The sequence below is a fragment of the Malus domestica genome, chromosome 07, assembly GCF_042453785.1.
Source record: "Malus domestica chromosome 07, GDT2T_hap1".
Classification (NCBI taxonomy): domain Eukaryota; kingdom Viridiplantae; phylum Streptophyta; class Magnoliopsida; order Rosales; family Rosaceae; genus Malus; species Malus domestica.
The window spans coordinates 3579127-3597442 of record NC_091667.1 but is presented as its reverse complement, the minus strand read 5'-3'; the positions used below and the strand labels follow the sequence as shown (position 1 = coordinate 3597442).

The following is an 18316-nucleotide window of genomic DNA, read 5'->3' as shown; positions in this document are numbered from 1 at the left end:
CAAGAATATATTTTGCGGAAGTGTGTTATCTTCTATTGATACAAAGAGATTTATACAAAGAACAATACTTGACTAAGAAGTAAACTACCCTACTTTCTAGGTATACAATAGGAAAATAAACTTATACAAATCAATTACAAAATTGTTTCCTAAACTAAGCCAAGATATTGGGAATGATATCGTTGACTTCTCTACAAATTACACCACTAATTGAACTATAAGAAAATTACACTTCCAAAATATTTTCGGAAAACTAGTAAAATACAATCTATGCGAGACGAGAAATGAAATGTATGATCCTTTTCATATGGATTTTAGGAATTCCATGATCGTGATTGTTCATCGCACATCGTGCGGTAAAAAATCATTTTAAAATTAGGAAAATTGATGAAAAGAGCTTGAAAACTTTGAGTTTTAATGATAATGACAAAATAAAGGGTAAAGTAAATAGTACCAAGATTGACTTTTTAGTGTAAAAATGTGATTTTTTGTTAAAGTGAACACTACGGGATCCCAAAGATCTTCAAAAAAAGGATCCAGCAAGGATCTTTTTCCTCGGAGAGACGTCCTAACTCCTAACCTCAGGGGAAGTGTCTTGAGCTCGATCCTCCCACTCACCTGACAAGCCTAATTATTGAGTACTGTTAAGCCCACCCCTTTGTCTTATTTCCCTACTCACCTTGAACTCATAATTTTATTGCCAAATTTACCCTTGTGTAAAATGACCTTCAAAGGTCTAAAGACCAACCAATCATGTCTTGGCACCTAATTATTAGTTATATACTTGAAAGTTTAAAACCTAAATAAAAAAAAATGAGAAAAAAAAGAAGGAAAAACACTAAAAAGCCCTCCCCAATTATGACCCCTATAATCCCCTTAGCCTTATTCCCTCACGGCGGTGTTGCCGGGCTCTCTCAGTAATCTCCACTGCCTCTACAACAATCAACCCAATAAAAAATCCAATCGGATTCAAGGTCCCATTTCCCTGGATAATCCTTTATTAGGGTTTACAGATTTAATCATTTTCGTCCAAGTTATTCGAAATCTTGTCGAATAGAGGTATTCACATACATCTCATATGGATGTTACTTGCTCTAGCTGGCAAACACCAATCAAGAATGGAGAGGCTCGAGAATAGACTGGTTCAGGGTTTAAGGGACTCATGGTGCTGCTGACTACCAGAGCGGTTTGGGGACGTGGTGCTGCTGCGATGGTTGGTGACTGAGGCGGGGCGTTGGTTATTGGTGCGGTGTAGTTTTGACGGTGCTGGTACATTTAGGATAGGGTTTTCAAGGGTGGTGGTGGCGGCATGGCTAGGGTTTAGAGGGTTAGTGCGACTATTATGGGGATTTTTGTAGTTGCAGAATTTTGTTTAATGATAATTGTACTTTTTTAAAGCAAGAAAAATTTGAAGAATAAAGATGTAGGGTTATTTTAGGAATAATGGTGGGTGAGGAAAGAGTTTATGTGTTTTTACGTTTTTTAAAGAGGGTGTGAATATAATGTGGGTGATGAGATAAGATAATGGGATGGTCATAACACCACTCATTTTTATTTGTAGCACAACCGCATGAGAAAATAATGTTTAATTTCTCAATGTAAATACAAGATTACTTTTCGAGAATTGGAATTCTAATTTTAACAGTCACTAATACGGTAATACAGTGATGCACATTAACAAGACATAAACTACATACAAAAAAGTCGTCTTCAAAACTTATAGATTAAGCCTTTCTCGTAACAAAAAAACAATAAACTAACAAAAAGAAAACAAAACCTTACAGAGGAAGAAACGGATAACAAAAAGATTCGCCACGTGTCACGATACCAGAGGATCGACAGGGCGAATTTTCCTTGTCAAGCGCGTCGGCGGAGTCTTCGTCCTTGAGAGGGTGTGTATTAATAGCCACAAAACTCTTCTTCTTCTGCATACAAAAATCAAATCCAATTCCGAAGTACATACAGAGCTCGCCGCAGAATCAAACATGGCCGCCGTTGGTACAATCCGCGATAACCAAGGTTCCGCCAACAGCGTCGAGACCGAAAGCCTTGCTCGCTACGCCGTCGATGAACACAACAAGAAGGAGGTACCTTCCATTTCCGTACCCTTTTTGTTTCTGATTTAAATTGTGGATGGTTTTTGATTGATCGGTCCTGTTTGCGATGTCGTAGAAGCACTTTCTAGAGAAGCACTTGCCGGATGCTTCTTTATGAAGTGCTTCCAAGTGCTTTTTCAGGAAGGGGGAGTCGTTTGGATTTTGGGTAGTGCTACCGCACCCCTTTTTTACTTCACAGACACCCCCTCTTAATTTTTTTCTGTTGGATAGAATGAATTGAAGAAGATTAATGCTCGAAAATTAATAAGGGGACGTGGGAGGCAAACATGGGTGTGGCACTATCCTGGATTTTTTTATGAAAATTTCAATGGTTTTGTAATGAAAGAACTTTTGACATAAGTGCTTATGAGCAAAAGTGATTCCTAGAAAAGATCCATAACTAAGAAATTGATTGATTAATTGGATAACTACCGAGTCATAGAAGCAGTTTCTTCATGAAGTGCTTGGATTTTTAAAGAAGTTTATGACTTTCTAATGAAAGAACTTTTTATACAAGTGCTTATGAGCAGAAGTGCTTCCTAGAAAAGAGTCCTAATTTATAAATTGATTGATCAATTGAATATTGTGCAGAATACTCTGCTTGAGTTTGTAAGGGTATTGGATGATAAGGTACAAGTGGTTTCGGGCACTATGCATTATCTGAAAATCGAGGTCACAGATGGCGGAAAGAAGAAGGTTTATGAAGCCAAGGTGTGGGTAAAGCCATGGGAGCACTTCAAGCAAGTGCAGGAGTTCAAGCTTGTTTCTGACTCCTAGTTTGTTCGTCTCCAAGGTTTCTGCCCTTCCATTATTTTAAGCTAAATAATTACAAGTGTACTGTTTACTTAGTTTTGGAGAATTGTGTATTTGATTTGGGGTAGGTTTTGGTTGTTTTGATCTGTCTTTTACTTTTTGGGGTCGATATGGATAGAAGCATATAAGGTATTAGATTTGGATTTATGCTGATAATGTCAGGTTCTTTATTCAACTTTATTATGAGTGATATTTTGGAACATTACTGGAATGATAACTCTATTTGAGAGATTTAACGGGGTGTTCACGGAAAGACCTAAGTGTCTGTGGAAGCAATTAACATGAACAAAGCTTAATTTCGTTTGCTTACGCATGTAAATTTGACTGTTTAAGAAAGAGTTTAACATTTCTATGACTCAATTATAAGCAATGTAGGCCAAAAAATCCAATTCGAATCCCACAATTTGAAGACTCGGACCTTGCTTTCTTATCTTAACCGTGTATATCCACTGAAAGGGAATCCAGACATTAAAAGTATGCATCTTAGGCCATGAATTTTGTTTGGTTGTTTTATTAGCCTTACCGTCATTTTCTCTTCATCTTTGCAAATGATATTTGTCTAAAAAACTGTCAAGTCCAAGCTTTCTAAGAATATCATTCAGTCTGGTTGATGCAGTCACATCATCTCATCTTGTTTAGTGCTCTCAACCAGGTGACGTTTGTGAACTCATATTGTAAGTGTCTAGGAGGAGCTTTTAGTTCCTTGGGATCCTTTTCTTCTTTGGGTGCAACCTCGAATATACTCCTTTTTCTTGACTCTTGAGTAGTTCCTAGCTATTACATTTCCAAATTAATTTTAGTTTCCTCATGGTAGTGGGCATTTCATGTATTCTTCTTATTTCATAGTTGGGAAGGTCAAGAAGGAGACTGTTTATCTTCTTGTTGAAAAGAAAGGTCAGTAAAGTAACGAAACTGTTAAAAACTTAGGGGTTGAGATGCCATATTTGTAGCCTTATAGACGATCGAAGTCTCATTTCAAAACGTTACAACCAAATGGAACCCTAGTGTTTGAATGGTTCAGATGATTAAAATTTGTATTTTTGTTCCCAAATTTGCATTTAAATCTTTGTCATGCTCACGAGCTTCCTGGTAATTCAATGAAGTTTGTTTTGTTTATTACAGCTTCTTTTTTTCTTTCAGATAATTGAGTTTTGTACATTCAACATGTTAGATTCGCTCAAATGCTGTGATATATATGGTTAAACATTTGCAAGATCGGTTGATTCGAACTTTTGCTTATTTTAACGTGTTCACATTGTGAAAGCAGGGGACAGACGAGAAAGCAAAGTTCAACATGCTTCTAAAGGTGCAACAAGGGAGGCAAGGAAGAGAAGTTTAAAGTCGAAGTACGTAAGAATTAAGAATAATGAAGTTACCTTGAATTTGTGTCATGGCAAATTGTGGTGTATATACATGGTTTGGTTGCTGTTCAGTGTTTCTTTTGTGTCGTAATCAATAACAAAACCTGGTCACTAGTGATGTACTCGGTTTTCCAATTTGTATCTATATTATAAGGTATTATAAGTCTATTGCCCATCCCTATTTTCTTCTTCTTTCTTTTCCATCCTTTTTCTGTTCATTAATTTCAATTGGCGGTGCTAGTATTACGGTCCAGCGGTATTTTACTTCACTTGTAAGTGAAAAGTCTTAGGATTTTTTTATTTTTTTTATTTTTATTATTAGAAATTGTGAGAGGTTTTAGATTTAATTCTCGTCAAAGACGAAGTTGAACCATATTACTACGAGTAACCCAATGTAAGACTTAATCTACTCCTTCATCCGCTTAATGTAGATACTATTGCTTGTTAAAATAAAAATTCGAATAGGTGGTATGCTATCTTCATTAAGCACTTGGCTCAACACCTACCGTCAGTATCATGCACAATCTTCCTCATATATACAGGATCAAGTGATCAAGTGACTTTCTGAATTGGTTAAAAAACCTCTCGTATAGGCATGCATCATTTAGTTCTAACCTCTCAATCGATCGAGAGGTTCTCGTCATTTCACTCACACAAACCCTACCCATTAACCTTTGGCGGGTGCAGGTACGCGTAGCGTCTCCTAAATGTTTTCAACTTCGACTCCAAGCAAGAAATTTCAATACCAGTTTCGAATGCAGCACAAATATATCTAATATTTGTATGGCTAGCTTTCAAAATCCAAACTCCATACTTCCAAACCATTCCATCCAGAAACCTTTCAGGAAACATTTAGATTTGCAAATAATATATACAAATAATATTTGAGGCACCAGGGTTTCCTTAGGATGAACCATGGAAGAAACAGACACGTTATGTTATCGGCACGGCAGAAACACATCGCTGCCGAATCTTCACCACCATTGAAATTATGCAAACTATTAGCAACGCGTATGCATCTCGTTGCGGAACTTCTTAAAAGAGCAAGAGAAGGAAAGGAAAAGAAAATCCAATTCACTGGTCAGAAGATTAATTGAAAGGGCTAACAGAACTATTACCTTCCACGCGATAACGACGAGCAAGCTACTACTTGTACTGAAAATCTATAACAAACACAGTAAATTAAAAAGGCAAACCACTCATAGGGCAATCCACCGCTATTCAAGGGTGCCATATTCTTCATACACTGCTAAGAGTCAATTTGCAGAGGCTATCCTCTCTGCCATCGTCACGGAAATGCTACCTCTGGAAATGGATGTTAGGAAATGCTACGATGCTAACATTGGACAGGAAGAGAAATTCGGACTCTTCGTTGGGACAAAGTGCACGGGCCATTTCATCTCCATTTAGGTCGCTATTCCAGCTTTTGTATACTTTTATTTAGTTTTCCTTCAAGAGCTTTCCACTGATCTTGATCCCGCTACCCTTCTTTGGGACAATAAGCCATCGAGTGGAATTTAGCCCTCTTCGTCATAATCTTCCTCATCCTCGTCTAGCCTTCTGCTGAGATTTGCAAGTTGAACAGGATCAATGGCCATTCCATCCACATCAGAGAGAGACCACCCAGGATATTCTTCATGTTTAGGCTCGGAGATAGGTCCAGCTGATGAGGCTTGAGCTGCCGTTGGGGCAGCTTGGGATGCCGTTGGGGCAGCTTGGGATGCTGTTGGGGCAGCTTGGGATGCAGTTGCCGCAGCTTGGGCTACTGTTGCGGAAGCTTGGGCTGCTGTTGCGGCGGCTTGGGCTGCTGTTGCGGCAGCTTTTATGTCCTCAGCATCATTAACTTCGGCATTCAGATCAAAGTTTCTAACTGCTGGATCGGATTCATCAGGTGCAATGGCATTTTCTTTCAATATATCCTTTGACTCGGAAACATCATCCACCACCATTCCAGGGTTTGGATTAGGTTCAGTGATCTGCCGAAGAGATGTGCACGGATCAGATTCAGTCTCATGGTGCGAAGTGTCTCTTTCAGTGGTCCGACCACGTCCACGGCCTCGACCCCGTCCTCGGCCTCTTCCTCTGCCGCTGCTGCTGCTATTTTTTATCTCAAGCTGCAGAGAAAAAGTAAAATAAAGTTTTTGACAACAGTGAAACTCTGCATATTGCATTTAGTTAACAGCTAATTCAGCCCAAGCACAAACAAAACCAACTCGGATCCTCTATTCAAACTTGTATATATAAATTCACAAAATATTTATGTCTTCAACCTGGACATCCTAAAGAAACCAAAAGAGACATCACTTAGATTAAAGAGTTCAACAACAACAACAACAACAACAAAGCCTTTTCCCACTAAGTGGGGTCGGCTATATGAATCCTAGAACGCCATTGCGCTCGGTTTTGTGTCATGTCCTCCGTTAGATCCAAGTACTCTAAGTCTTTTCTTAGAGTCTCTTCCAAAGTTTTCCTAGGTCTTCCTCTACCCCTTCGGCCCTGAACCTCTGTCCCGTAGTCACATCTTCGAACCGGAGCGTCAGTCGGCCTTCTTTGCACATGTCCAAATCACCGGAGCCGATTTTCTCTCATCTTACCTACAATTTCGGCTACTCCTACTTTACCTCGGATATCCTCATTCCCAATCTTATCCTTTCTCGTGTGCCCACACATCCCACGAAGCATCCTCATCTCCGCTACACCCATTTTGTGTACGTGTTGATGCTTCACCACCCAACATTTTATGCCATACAACATCGCTGGCCTTATTGCCGTCCTATAAAATTTTCCCTTGAGCTTCAGTGGCCTACGACGGTCACACAACACGCCGGATGCACTCTTTCCATCCAGCTCGTATTCTATGGTTGAAATCTCCATCTAATTCTCCGTTCTCTTGCAAGATAGATCCTAGGTAGCGAAAACGGTCGTTTTTTTGTGATCTTCGCTAGATGTCTCCGGTCATTAGTGTGGATAAGTATATAAATGGATAGAAATAGGAAAGCAAACACAAGATGTACGTGGTTCACCCAGATTGGCTACGTCCACGGAATAGAAGAGTTCTCATTAATTGTGAAGGGTTTACAGAAGTACATAGGTTCAAGCTCTCCTTTAGTGAGTACAAGTGAATGATTTAGTACAAATGACATTAGGAAATATTGTGGGAGAATGATCTCGTAATCACGAAACTTCTAAGTATCGAAGTGTGGTGTCGTCTTAACTTGCCTTATCTGTCTCATAGGTAGATATGGCATCTTCTCTGGAAGTACTCTTCCTCCATCCAGGGGTGGTATCTTTAACTGGTGGAGATGCACAAGGTAATGTATCAATTTCACTTGAACCTTACTTGTAGTTTCAGGCTTGGTCAAGCGCGATACAAACCATGTAGTAGGAGTCCCCCAAGTCGCCGAGCTAGGGGGTCTGCTGAAAGAGGTGACAGACAAGGTAAGCAATCAGAGCTCCGACTGATTGTTCACCTTCTCCCCATCTTGCAGCAGCATGAAGGATAAAGAGAAGAAAAATGAGAAGAGATGATATGAGATACTTTTGCTTTTGAAGAAGTAACTTTCAACAGGCTTATTCTTGAACTGAGCTGGAGGGTTTTCTGGTTTCCTCCAGAGTATAAGGCCGACTGAAGAATTTGAGGGTCAAAACAAGTCCATCAAATCTAGAGTACGTTCCACCCTGCTGATATGGGATACTTTTGCTTTTGACAGAGTAATGGATGTATCGGCACGTGTGCTGTTACGCTTGTCTCCACATGCTTCCTTGTATCCTTCGCACTTGCCCTATCTGTTCCTCAAGCAGATGCGGAATCTTCCCTAGAAACATAAGATGTTGAGGATGAGTACTCGAGAGCAATGCCAGGTAAGTAATCAGGTAAGGGGTTCCAGGCAGTCAGTTCCTGGCTGGAAGCTTGATTCCAAGTGCTGACTGATTGCTCTCTTTCTCCTTGTCTTGCAGGTAAAAACAAGGCCAAAAGAAAAGACAGAGAAAAAGCATGATATGGGATACTCTTGCTTTTAACCCTGATGATATGAGATATTCTTGCTCTAGTATAGCTTGTTTGCAGAGGTATTATCGGGGGGAAAGAAAGCTGAATATTTCGAAAGACTTCGTTGGGAGTGCCCTCTCAGATATGATGAAGGGTTGAGCATTTTTGCAGGTCTGCCTGTCCGTTGGGGATGGAGGTCGACATATATAGGAGTCTCCCTAACAACAAGTAGTAATGCTATTCCTTTACCCTGCTTGGTCATAGCACGGTAGTGGGAGCTGCCAGTTTCACCTGTTTTAACTCTGTCAGAGCACTTTGAAAAAGTGGTCTGTCGTATCTGGCTCTCGAGATTCGGAGAACGATGCCTCTTCGATTTTTGAGAAAGCAATCATGATGGGGGTCTGACTCTCGAGATTCGGAGAGCAGTGTCTCTTCGATTTTTGAGGAAGTAATCATGTTGGGAGTCTGGCTCTCGAGATTCGGAGGGTGGTGCCTCTTCGATTTTGGAGCAAGCAATCTTGTTGGGAGTGTTGTCTCGAATGTGAGTAAAGGTTGGGCATGTTTACTAGTCTACCTTGCCACGAAGCACAAAGGTTGACACACAGGGACTTTCCAATTATCCAGCAATGGTACTGTTCCTTTACCCTCTCTTCGATTTTGAGAAAGTAGTCATGTTGGGAGTCTGGCTCTCGAGATTCGGAGGACGGTGCCTCTTCGATTTTGGAGCAAGCAATCTTGTTGGGAGTGTTTTCTCGAATGTGAGTAAAGGTTGGGCATGTTTGCTAGTCTACCTTGCCACGAAGCACAGAGGTTGACACACAGGGACTTTCCAATTATCCAGCAGTGGTACTGTTCCTTTACCCTTGTGGGTAATAATATGGTAGCTAGACCTTCAAAATTTATATGTCTAAACTTTGTTAGTGCTGTTTCTTTGCTATTCTTTTACCTTTCTTGGTCAGAGCGATGTAGTGGAAGCTGCAAGCTTCACGTGCTCAACTTTGGCAGAGAACTTTGGCAAAGTTATCTGTGGTACCCATGAGCTATTGTTGCGTGTGGGAAGTGGGTGATTGAACAGTAAGATTCATGTGCTTTCTACTTCACCAGAAGTCTTCGACAGAATGCCCATAATTTCTGCAAAGCTGAGTGTGCGTGTGATAGGTGCTGACAAGGCTGGAAAAGTAGGTACCTCTTTGGTTTCTGAGATCGGCCCTCGTGGTCTCTGAGCAGCCCAGCTTTTGAGAAAGCGAGCGCCTCTTCGATTGATTCGGAGAACGATGCCTCATCGATTTTTTAGAAAGCAATCATGCTGGGGGTCTGGCTCTCGAGATTCGGGGAGCAGTGTCTCTTCGATTTTTGAGAAAGTAATCATGTTGGGAGTCTAGCTCTCGAGATTCGGAGGGCGATGCCTCTTCGATTTTGGAGCAAGCAATCTTGTTGGGAGTGTTTTCTCGAATGTGAGTAAAGGTTGGGCATGTTTGCTAGTCTACCTTGCCACGAAGCACAGAGGTTGACACACAGGGACTTTCCAATTATCCAGCAATGGTACTGTTCCTTTACCCTCTCTTCGATTTTTAAGAAAGTAGTCATGTTGGGAGTCTGGCTCTCGAGATTCGAAGGACGGTGCCTCTTCGATTTTGGAGCAAGCAATCTTATTGGGAGTGTTTTCTCGAATGTGAGTAAAGGTTGGGCATGTTTGCTAGTCTACCTTGCCACGAAGCACAGAGGTTGACACACAGGGACTTTCCAATTATCCAGCAGTGGTACTGTTCCTTTACCCTTGTGGGTAATAATATGGTAGCTAGACCTTCAAAATTTATGGGTCTAAACTTTGTTAGTGCTGTTTCTTTGCTATTCTTTTACCCTTCTTGGTCAGAGCGATGTAGTGGGAGCTGCAAGCTTCACGTGCTCAACTTTGGCAGAGAACTTTGGCAAAGTTATCTATGGTACCCATGAGCTATTGTTGCGTGTGGGAAGTGGGTGATTGAACAGTAAGATTCATGTGTTTTCTACCTCCCCAGAAGTCTTTGACAGAATGCCCATAATTTCCACAAAGCTGAGTGTGCGTGTGACAGGTGCTGACAAGGCTGGAAAAGTAGGTGCCTCTTCGATTTCTGAGATCGGCCCTCGTGGTCTCTGGGGAGCCTAGCTTTTGAGAAAGCGAGCGCCTCTTCGATTTCTGAGATCGACCTTCGTGGTCTTTGAGCAGCCCAACTTTTGAGAAAGCAAACGCCTTTTCGATTTCTGAGATCAACCCTCGTTATCTCTAAGCAGCCCAGCTTTTGAGAAAGCAAACGCCTCTTCGATTTCTGAGCAGGCGCCTCTTCGATTTCTGAAGCTCCGTCGAGTGCAGATTTTTATAGGGGCTGGCATTAAGTTCCAAAGCACACTTGAATCTCCACCAGTAGAAGCTTCATTCTTGCACTTCTAGGATCTTGATTTGTCCGACCTCTTCTCTCTTCAACACCTTTGAAAATGTCTGGCCCCTCCGACCGTCGTTTTGACTTGAACCTTGTTGAAGAGGCAGCCCCGCCTTCTCCAGACAACATATGGCGCCCATCCTTCGTCTCCCCTACTGGTCCTCTTACCGTTGGGGATTCCGTGATGAAGAATGATATGACCGCTGCGGTGGTGGCCAGGAACCTTCTCACTCCCAAAGATAACAGACTACTTTCCAAACGGTCTGATGAGTTAGCTGTTAAGGATTCGCTGGCTCTCAGTGTTCAGTGTGCAGGTTCTGTATCTAATATGGCCCAACGCCTATTTGCTCGAACCCGCCAAGTTGAATCATTGGCGGCTGAAGTGATGAGTCTCAAACAGGAGATTAGAGGGCTCAAGCATGAGAATAAACAGTTGCACCGGCTCGCACATGACTATGCTACAAACATGAAGAGGAAGCTTGACCAGATGAAGGAAACTGATGGTCAGGTTTTACTTGATCATCAGAGATTTGTGGGTTTGTTCCAAAGGCATTTATTGCCTTCGTCTTCTGGGACTGTACCGCGTAATGAAGCTCCAAATGATCAACCTCTGATGCCTCCTCCTTCTAGGGTTCTGTCCAGTACTGAGGCTCCAAATGATCCCCCTCCGGTGCCTTCTCTTTCTGGGGCTCTACCGACTGCTGAGACTTCTCCTAAGCAACCTTTGTGAAGGCTCCCTCTTGTGTGTTTATTTTGACTCATGTATATGTACATATTTGTAGCTTATCGGGGATATCAATAAATAAGCTTTCCTTCATTTCAACGTATTGTGTTAAATACACCAAAGCCTTCTTCGCTAAGTTCTTTGAATTTTCTTTTGTTGAAGCTTGTATGTTGAAACTTTCTGAGTGGAGCATGTAGGTTGGGGTAGTGTTCCCTTAATTTCCCGAGTGAGGAAAACTTCTCGGTTGGAGACTTGGAAAATCCAAGTCACTGAGTGGGATCGGCTACATGAATCTTAGAACGCCATTGTGCTCGATCCTGTGTCATGTCCTTCGTTAGATCCAAGTACTCTAAGTCTTTTCTTAGAGTCTCTTCCAAAGTTTTCCTAGGTCTTCCTCTACCCCTTCGGCCCTGAACCTCTGTCCCATAGTCGCATCTTCTAATCGGAGCGTCAGTAGGCCTTCTTTGCACATGTCCAAACCACCGTAACCGATTTTCTCTCATCTTTCCTTCAATTTCGGCTACTCCTACTTTACCCCGGATATCCTCATTCCTAATCTTATCCTTTCTCGTGTGCCCACACATCCAACGAAGCATCCTCATCTCCGCTACACCCATTTTGTGTACGTGTTGATGTTTCACCGCCCAACATTCTGTGCCATACAGCATCGCCGGCCTTATTGCCGTCCTATAAAATTTTCCCTTGAGCTTCAGTGGCATACGACGGTCACACAACACGCCGGATGCACTCTTCCACTTCATCTATCCAGCTTGTATTCTATGGTTGAGATCTCCATCTAATTCTCCGTTCTTTTGCAAGATAGATCCTAGGTAACGAAAACGGTCGCTCTTTGGTATTTCTTGATCTCCGATCCTCACCCCTAACTCGTTTTGGCCTCCATTTGCACTGAACTTGCACTCCATATATTCTGTCTTTGATCGGCTTAGGCGAAGACCTTTAAATTCCAACACTTCTCTCCAAAGATTAAGCTTTGCATTTACCCCTTCCTGAGTTTCATCTATCAACACTATATCGTCTGCGAAAAGCATACACCAAGGAACTCTTTAATCTAACTCCGCCTATGTCTTACATGGCCGGTCCCAAGCCCGGATAAAGGAGGAGGGGGAGGGCGTCAGGTAGTCGACAGCCGGCACTCCATGATCACGTCGAATCCTTATGAAAATGAATCCAGAACAAAATCGCGCTAAAGCTAGGGCGTCACCCGTAAGTGGCGCGCTGTGTGGCCCGAGCACAGTGATAAGTGAGCAAGGGTCGCTGTATCTCCATCGGCACCCGGATGCAGTGTTAAATGAGCAAGGGGGCCATAGAAACTTCTTTTCGAACGACTCCACTCAAAGTTGTTTGGGAGCATATGCTCCTATCAACTTTACCCGGGACACACAAAAGAAGTACTTTGATCCTATTAGACGGGGGAGGGTGAATAAGCTAGGACAGAAGGGTAGAGTTCAAGAGAGCAAAATGCGTTTAGGAACGTGGAATATAGGAACCTTAACGGGAAAATCTATGGAAGTAGTGGAAGTTATGGTGAGGAGAAGGATAAATATTATGTGCCTACAAGAAACTAAGTGGGTTGGTAGTAAGGCAAAGGATCTAGAAAACTCAGGGTTTAAACTTTGGTATTCGGGCACAAATAGAACGAGAAACGGTGTTGGCATCATCGTGGATAAGACCTTGGTACAAGATGTTGTAGATGTCAAGAGGGTAGGAGATAGAATCATGGCAATCAAGATTGTAATAGGACAAGAACTTATCAATGTGATTAGTGCGTACGCACCTCAAGTAGGGTTGGATACGAGTTCGAAGGAGAAATTTTGGGAAGATCTTGGAGACTTGGTGCAAGGAATTGCTCAGATGGAGAAGTTATTTATAGGAGGAGATTTAAATGGACACGTGGGCAGGGAGACAGGCAACTATGGAGGTTTTCATGGTGGCCATGGTTTTGGGGAGAGAAACGAGGATGGGGAAGCTATCTTGGATTTTGCAATGGCATATGATCTCTTCTTAGCCAACACCTTTTTTAAGAAGAGAGAAGAACATGTGATCACCTACAAGAGTGGGTTGTCAAAAACACAAATAGATTTTCTTCTAATGAGGAAAGGGGATCGTATAACTTGTAAGGATTGCAAAGTTATACCAGGAGAGAGCGTGGCTAATCAACATCGCTTGTTGGTGATGGATGTACATATCAAAAGAGTAAGACAAAAGAACAAGACTTGGAAGTGCCCAAGGACTAGATGGTGGAATCTAAAAGAAGAAAAACAAGCCATTTTCAAAGAGAAGGTAATCACCCAATGTGTGTGGAAGTTGGTTTTATGTTTTTTCTTTTTGCAAAAGGAAATTGGTTTTATGTTAAGAACAAAAGATAATGATTAATTGTAGGGTTCCATTAAAGTTACCATCTTGCTCCTCTTCAATTCTTCATCACTGTCAATGCCTTCATCACCTGGTGGTTTTCTGCAGAAAAATATATCAGTAAGTAGATTCAAATGACAATCTCATGGATTAAGGATATTGCGAAATAACAAGAATAGATCATCTAATATACCTTCTTTTTGAAAGGGCTCGGTCATCGGCAGCAGCATCAGAATGACCATGAGTATAGTCAGGAACTCTGCTGACGATGTCCCTCAGAAAATCAAACACATTATAGCTCTGTACACAGTGCTTTCTGCAAACAGGATAGAGAAATAAGATTTGGCTCATGTAACTGGGAGACACAGGGCACTTTATATTCAACTCTGGTGCAAAATTTTCTTTAAAAGATAATGCAGTAAAAACAAATTTGAGTGAATATTACAACTAGATAATCTTAATTTAGTTTCAGAAAGATTCTTCAACAACAACAACAACAACAACAACAAAGCCTTTTCCCACTAAGTGGGGTCGGCTATAAGAAAGAAAGAATCTTTCTTTCTTCAGAAAGATTCTTCAAGTGCCAGAAAATTTGAACGGCATAAGCTTAAACATATTTAATCAGGTACTAGAAAATATAACCATATCTCTCCTTAGGCAATTAGATCATTCTTCGGCATGAGCTCTGCAATAAAGTTCAGTATACCAACTCCATGTTACTGTTGATGTGGATTTCTCTAATAATGTTGTACTTATCCTGAAAAAATAAAAAATTGTATCTAGGAACTACGGCTTACTTGATCATCGTAGAATTATAGCATGTTACTATCCAACGTACTGTGTCGATGCTAATGGGTAGGAGAATTCTAATTTAAAGGTTCGATGCTAAAGGAATCCAATTCATTCTCTCATAATTTCATTTATATCCATGTCTTCTGAGGTTGTCATCCGTCCAAAATATACAATTGCTAATTATTTGGCTGGATCTGAAGAAATTTAAGTGATGTTGAGATTGATGAGCTCTCTTCTTTTCTATATTTCATTGAAAATACCATAAAAGATGGGTAAATTGACTCTTCTAGAATTACAGAATATTCCCATGTAAACTCTGTTCTAATGGGTTGACTGATGACCATCCAAAATGATTTGGAAAGATAGACTACCTTGCAAAGTACACATTATTACTTTGATATGTCTAAAAATTAATACTTGTTCTGATATTCAAAGCAGGAAACCTAAATTTTGCACATAACCTTGTTCTAATATTCCTCTATCATTCTGCTGCACTGCAAAAGGTTAAATTGGGTGATTCTCGCTCTTTCGTTTTTGTCTGCTCATTGAGAATTTTTTTAACCTATCTTTAGGATTTTTGAAGCTGAGAAGGAGGTTGTTAATTGTGGAATAGAGAGTGCACTTCTAAAATTCATTGTGGGAATAAGGTTCTAAAGACTTTAAAAATAGAGCATTTCTCTCTAATTGTGCAAATTGAAACTGCAGTTTCTGGTTCAGGTTTTTACTGTACAATTGGAGTAATCATTTCACTACTGTTGTAGTACTTTACTATAAATTTATTTTGTATTAGTCCCTTAAAACTAAATAAGTAAACGGATAAACATCGTTCAATCTTTGACTTACAGATGCACTGCATTCATGGTTTTGGCTCCTCTTTGGAGGGTTATCTCATAGGTACGGTCACAAAGGTCTTGCAAGAATAGCTCCAACGCTTTAGCTGCATAATATGCAAGATGAGTAGCATAAGCAACCCAAAAAGCAAAACAAATAACCTGGTGGGATGCTATTTTACTATTCCAGAAGTTAGAAGTACTCACACACTAAAACAGGCACTGCTAATGCTATCTTCCCAACATCTTCATCAGCTTGCATAATCTTTTTAATCCGGGCCTGCCAGATTAAAATTGTGTTTCAGAATGGGGGTCAGATAGATGTATAACTTCAGAGCTAAACTAGTGTTAATAAACTAAACATCATTCATCATTCTTCAAATAGGAAGCACAAGGCAAATAACTTAATTACTACTTCTTATAAGGATTCGACGTAACTGTGGAGTGCCGGCTGTCGACTACCTGACGCCCTCCCCCTCCTCCTTTACCCGGGCTTGGGACCGGCCATGTAAGATAAACTTACATAGGCGGAGTTACTTAATTACTACTTCTAAAGAAAAAAAAAAGGTTCATCAACATACTTCACTCAAAGATATGGGGTTCTCCAAAATTTATTGCATCCCCTACGTGGACACTCTAAGGGTAAATGGCAAGTGCTATCAAAGAAATCCTATATAACATAATCCCACACTTGGCACACGAAACATCAAAGAAACTCGGGGTAATTTAAATGATATTTGCTACATGAAGGACTAATAACCAACAAAATGTTAATCTCTCTCTCTCTCTCTCTCTCTCTCTCTTCCCCCCTTTTGCCGGTATTAAGCTAAAGAAAAGTCACGGAAAGGTAAACAACGATGGCAAACAACAGCATAAACCATGATTCTTGACACAATCTCTTTCTCTGAAGTGTAAACAAAGGTGCTATACAAAAAGTATAAAAGAGGAATCTGTTCTTTCATATTTCAGTCTTCACACACAATTTACACATGCAGATACACGATTAATATTATATGGAGAGGTTAATCCCATCTTGGTCTCCACATAAGAGAACAATTAAATACTGAAACGACATGCAGCAGCACTTCATAAAGTACCAAACTGTATGTCACTCATTCAAATTTTCAATCATGAAGTTACCAATGCATAGCTAAATCTGCATAAGAAAAAAAATGTTTCTTCCATTCCTTCCTTTTTTTTTCTTTAAGAAAGTTTCAAACATAAGATTCACAACTCTTGATCGCCTTGGCCAGCGCCTTACAGTTACAGAGCTACTCTTGAACCATGTGTAGTATATGGATAACAAAGTAGTTGAGGAAGTGTAAGCTTCGGTTTTATAACACCCCACGAAATAAAATCCTCTAGTTGTTTTACAATCTTGAAAAATAATCCAAACCCAAATCCAACTTCTCATTTGAAAGGAATATTTAATAAAACAAGACCAGATTTAGCCCTCAGGGGCCTCACAAGTCATCAACTAATCTTGACCTATTTGCAAAACCACATCACCACAAGAGCAACTAAGCAAGTTTATCTCCACAAACAAAACCCCAATGATTCAAGTACCAATTTACAAACCCTAGGCGAAATCATCGATATGAACCAAATCCCAAGACCAAATCAGATAACCCCAAAACAACAAACCCATCACCCAATTCTCCCTAAAACCATAGTCCCATCAAAGAAAAGAACAATACGGCCTAGAAAAACCCGACCCAGATCAAATATCTCAAAAATCCCCCAAAAAATTGAAACTTTAACCAAACAATTCAAAGCACCGAAACATAATTCATTAATCCCCCTAATTAAACCCACGATTAGCACAGCAAACCTACAACAATCCAAAATTTCTCTTCCTTTCCCTAATTTCCTAGCAACCAAACAAATTAAAACTCGATCTGAGAAAAAAAACATAAACCCTAGACAAAGGAACGGAACGAGCGAGAGTAAGAGGGTACTTACAGCAGGAAAACGGGTATCGAGCTTCTTCCTCATGGCGTCAGATTTGAAGCATTAATTAAATCGAAAAGGCAAAACTACAGGGAAACCGAAAGAGAATCGAATTTTCAGAGCCGCAGAAGAATGATTGCTGCTTTCATCATTGTCGTGTAAAATCCATCGCACCCCCCCTCAGATCCGAAACGTTTTTTTATTTCTTCTGAAATAAAATTAAAAATATATATAATAATAAGAAAAATACAAACAGATTAAACTGGTTTTTTTGGTTCCAACGGAATATCCGACCGTACGAGTTGGAGGAAATAGAAACATAAGCAGAGAGAGATGATAATATTAAGGATCGGATAGACTCACGGTGTTGGACCTAGGACATTGAAGCACCGCTCCACATGTCACTTTCTGATGATAGGTATTATTCAAAGTACACGCATGATTGTACTTGGCTATACAATCTTGACCGTTTGATCTTCAATGCTGGGATTGTGCCACGTATGATTTTAGTTTAATTCAAAGGAAAAGATTTGAAAACTTTGAGTTTTAACAATAAAGATAAAATAAAGGATCAAATGAATAGTATATGTTTTACTTTTAAGTGTAAAAATATGATTTTTCGTTAAAGTGAATAGTATCGCGGGTTTTTCGTTAAATCTCCCATTATTCTATTGTATAGGACATTTTAGTTTCGATGTAATTGCTGATGATTAGATTATGAGAAATTGTAAGAATACTCTCTCGAAATATGACTCTCCATCGACGCTCTACCACTTCATAATTTAACTTTAAGGCTTGCTCCAACATTATCAAATATTGTCTAAAAAACATAATTGGAAAAGAGTCTATAAAAAATCTCACTTTCGAAAGTATATTTTTTTTTAGATTATTACGAAGTGTTGATTATCTAAAACATTGTTTTTCTTTTTGTCAAACCGATAGATTTATTAAATCAAATGTTAAATTAGAGAA

General features: G+C 40.2%; 2 protein-coding genes across 2 annotated transcripts; one reads left to right on the top strand and one right to left on the bottom strand.

Moving 5' to 3' along the window:
- The first annotated feature begins 1715 nt into the window (after window positions 1-1715).
- Window positions 1716-4445, top strand: LOC103438577 (cysteine proteinase inhibitor A-like). The gene is made up of 3 exons (XM_008377108.4): window positions 1716-2087; window positions 2688-2889; window positions 4177-4445. The coding sequence occupies exons 1-2, from the start codon at window positions 1986-1988 to the stop codon at window positions 2871-2873; spliced, it is 288 nt and encodes a 95-aa protein (XP_008375330.1). The 5' UTR covers window positions 1716-1985; the 3' UTR covers window positions 2874-2889; window positions 4177-4445.
- Window positions 4446-5323: 878 nt separating this feature from the next.
- On the bottom strand, window positions 5324-17740 carry LOC103428414 (uncharacterized). The gene is made up of 6 exons (XM_029105162.2): window positions 17357-17740; window positions 15602-15674; window positions 15408-15501; window positions 13966-14088; window positions 13817-13874; window positions 5324-6384 (listed from the first exon to the last, which is right to left on the bottom strand). Exons 1-6 carry the CDS (start codon window positions 17387-17389, stop codon window positions 5788-5790), a joined length of 978 nt encoding a protein of 325 aa, XP_028960995.1. The 5' UTR covers window positions 17390-17740; the 3' UTR covers window positions 5324-5787.
- Window positions 17741-18316: the final 576 nt, after the last annotated feature.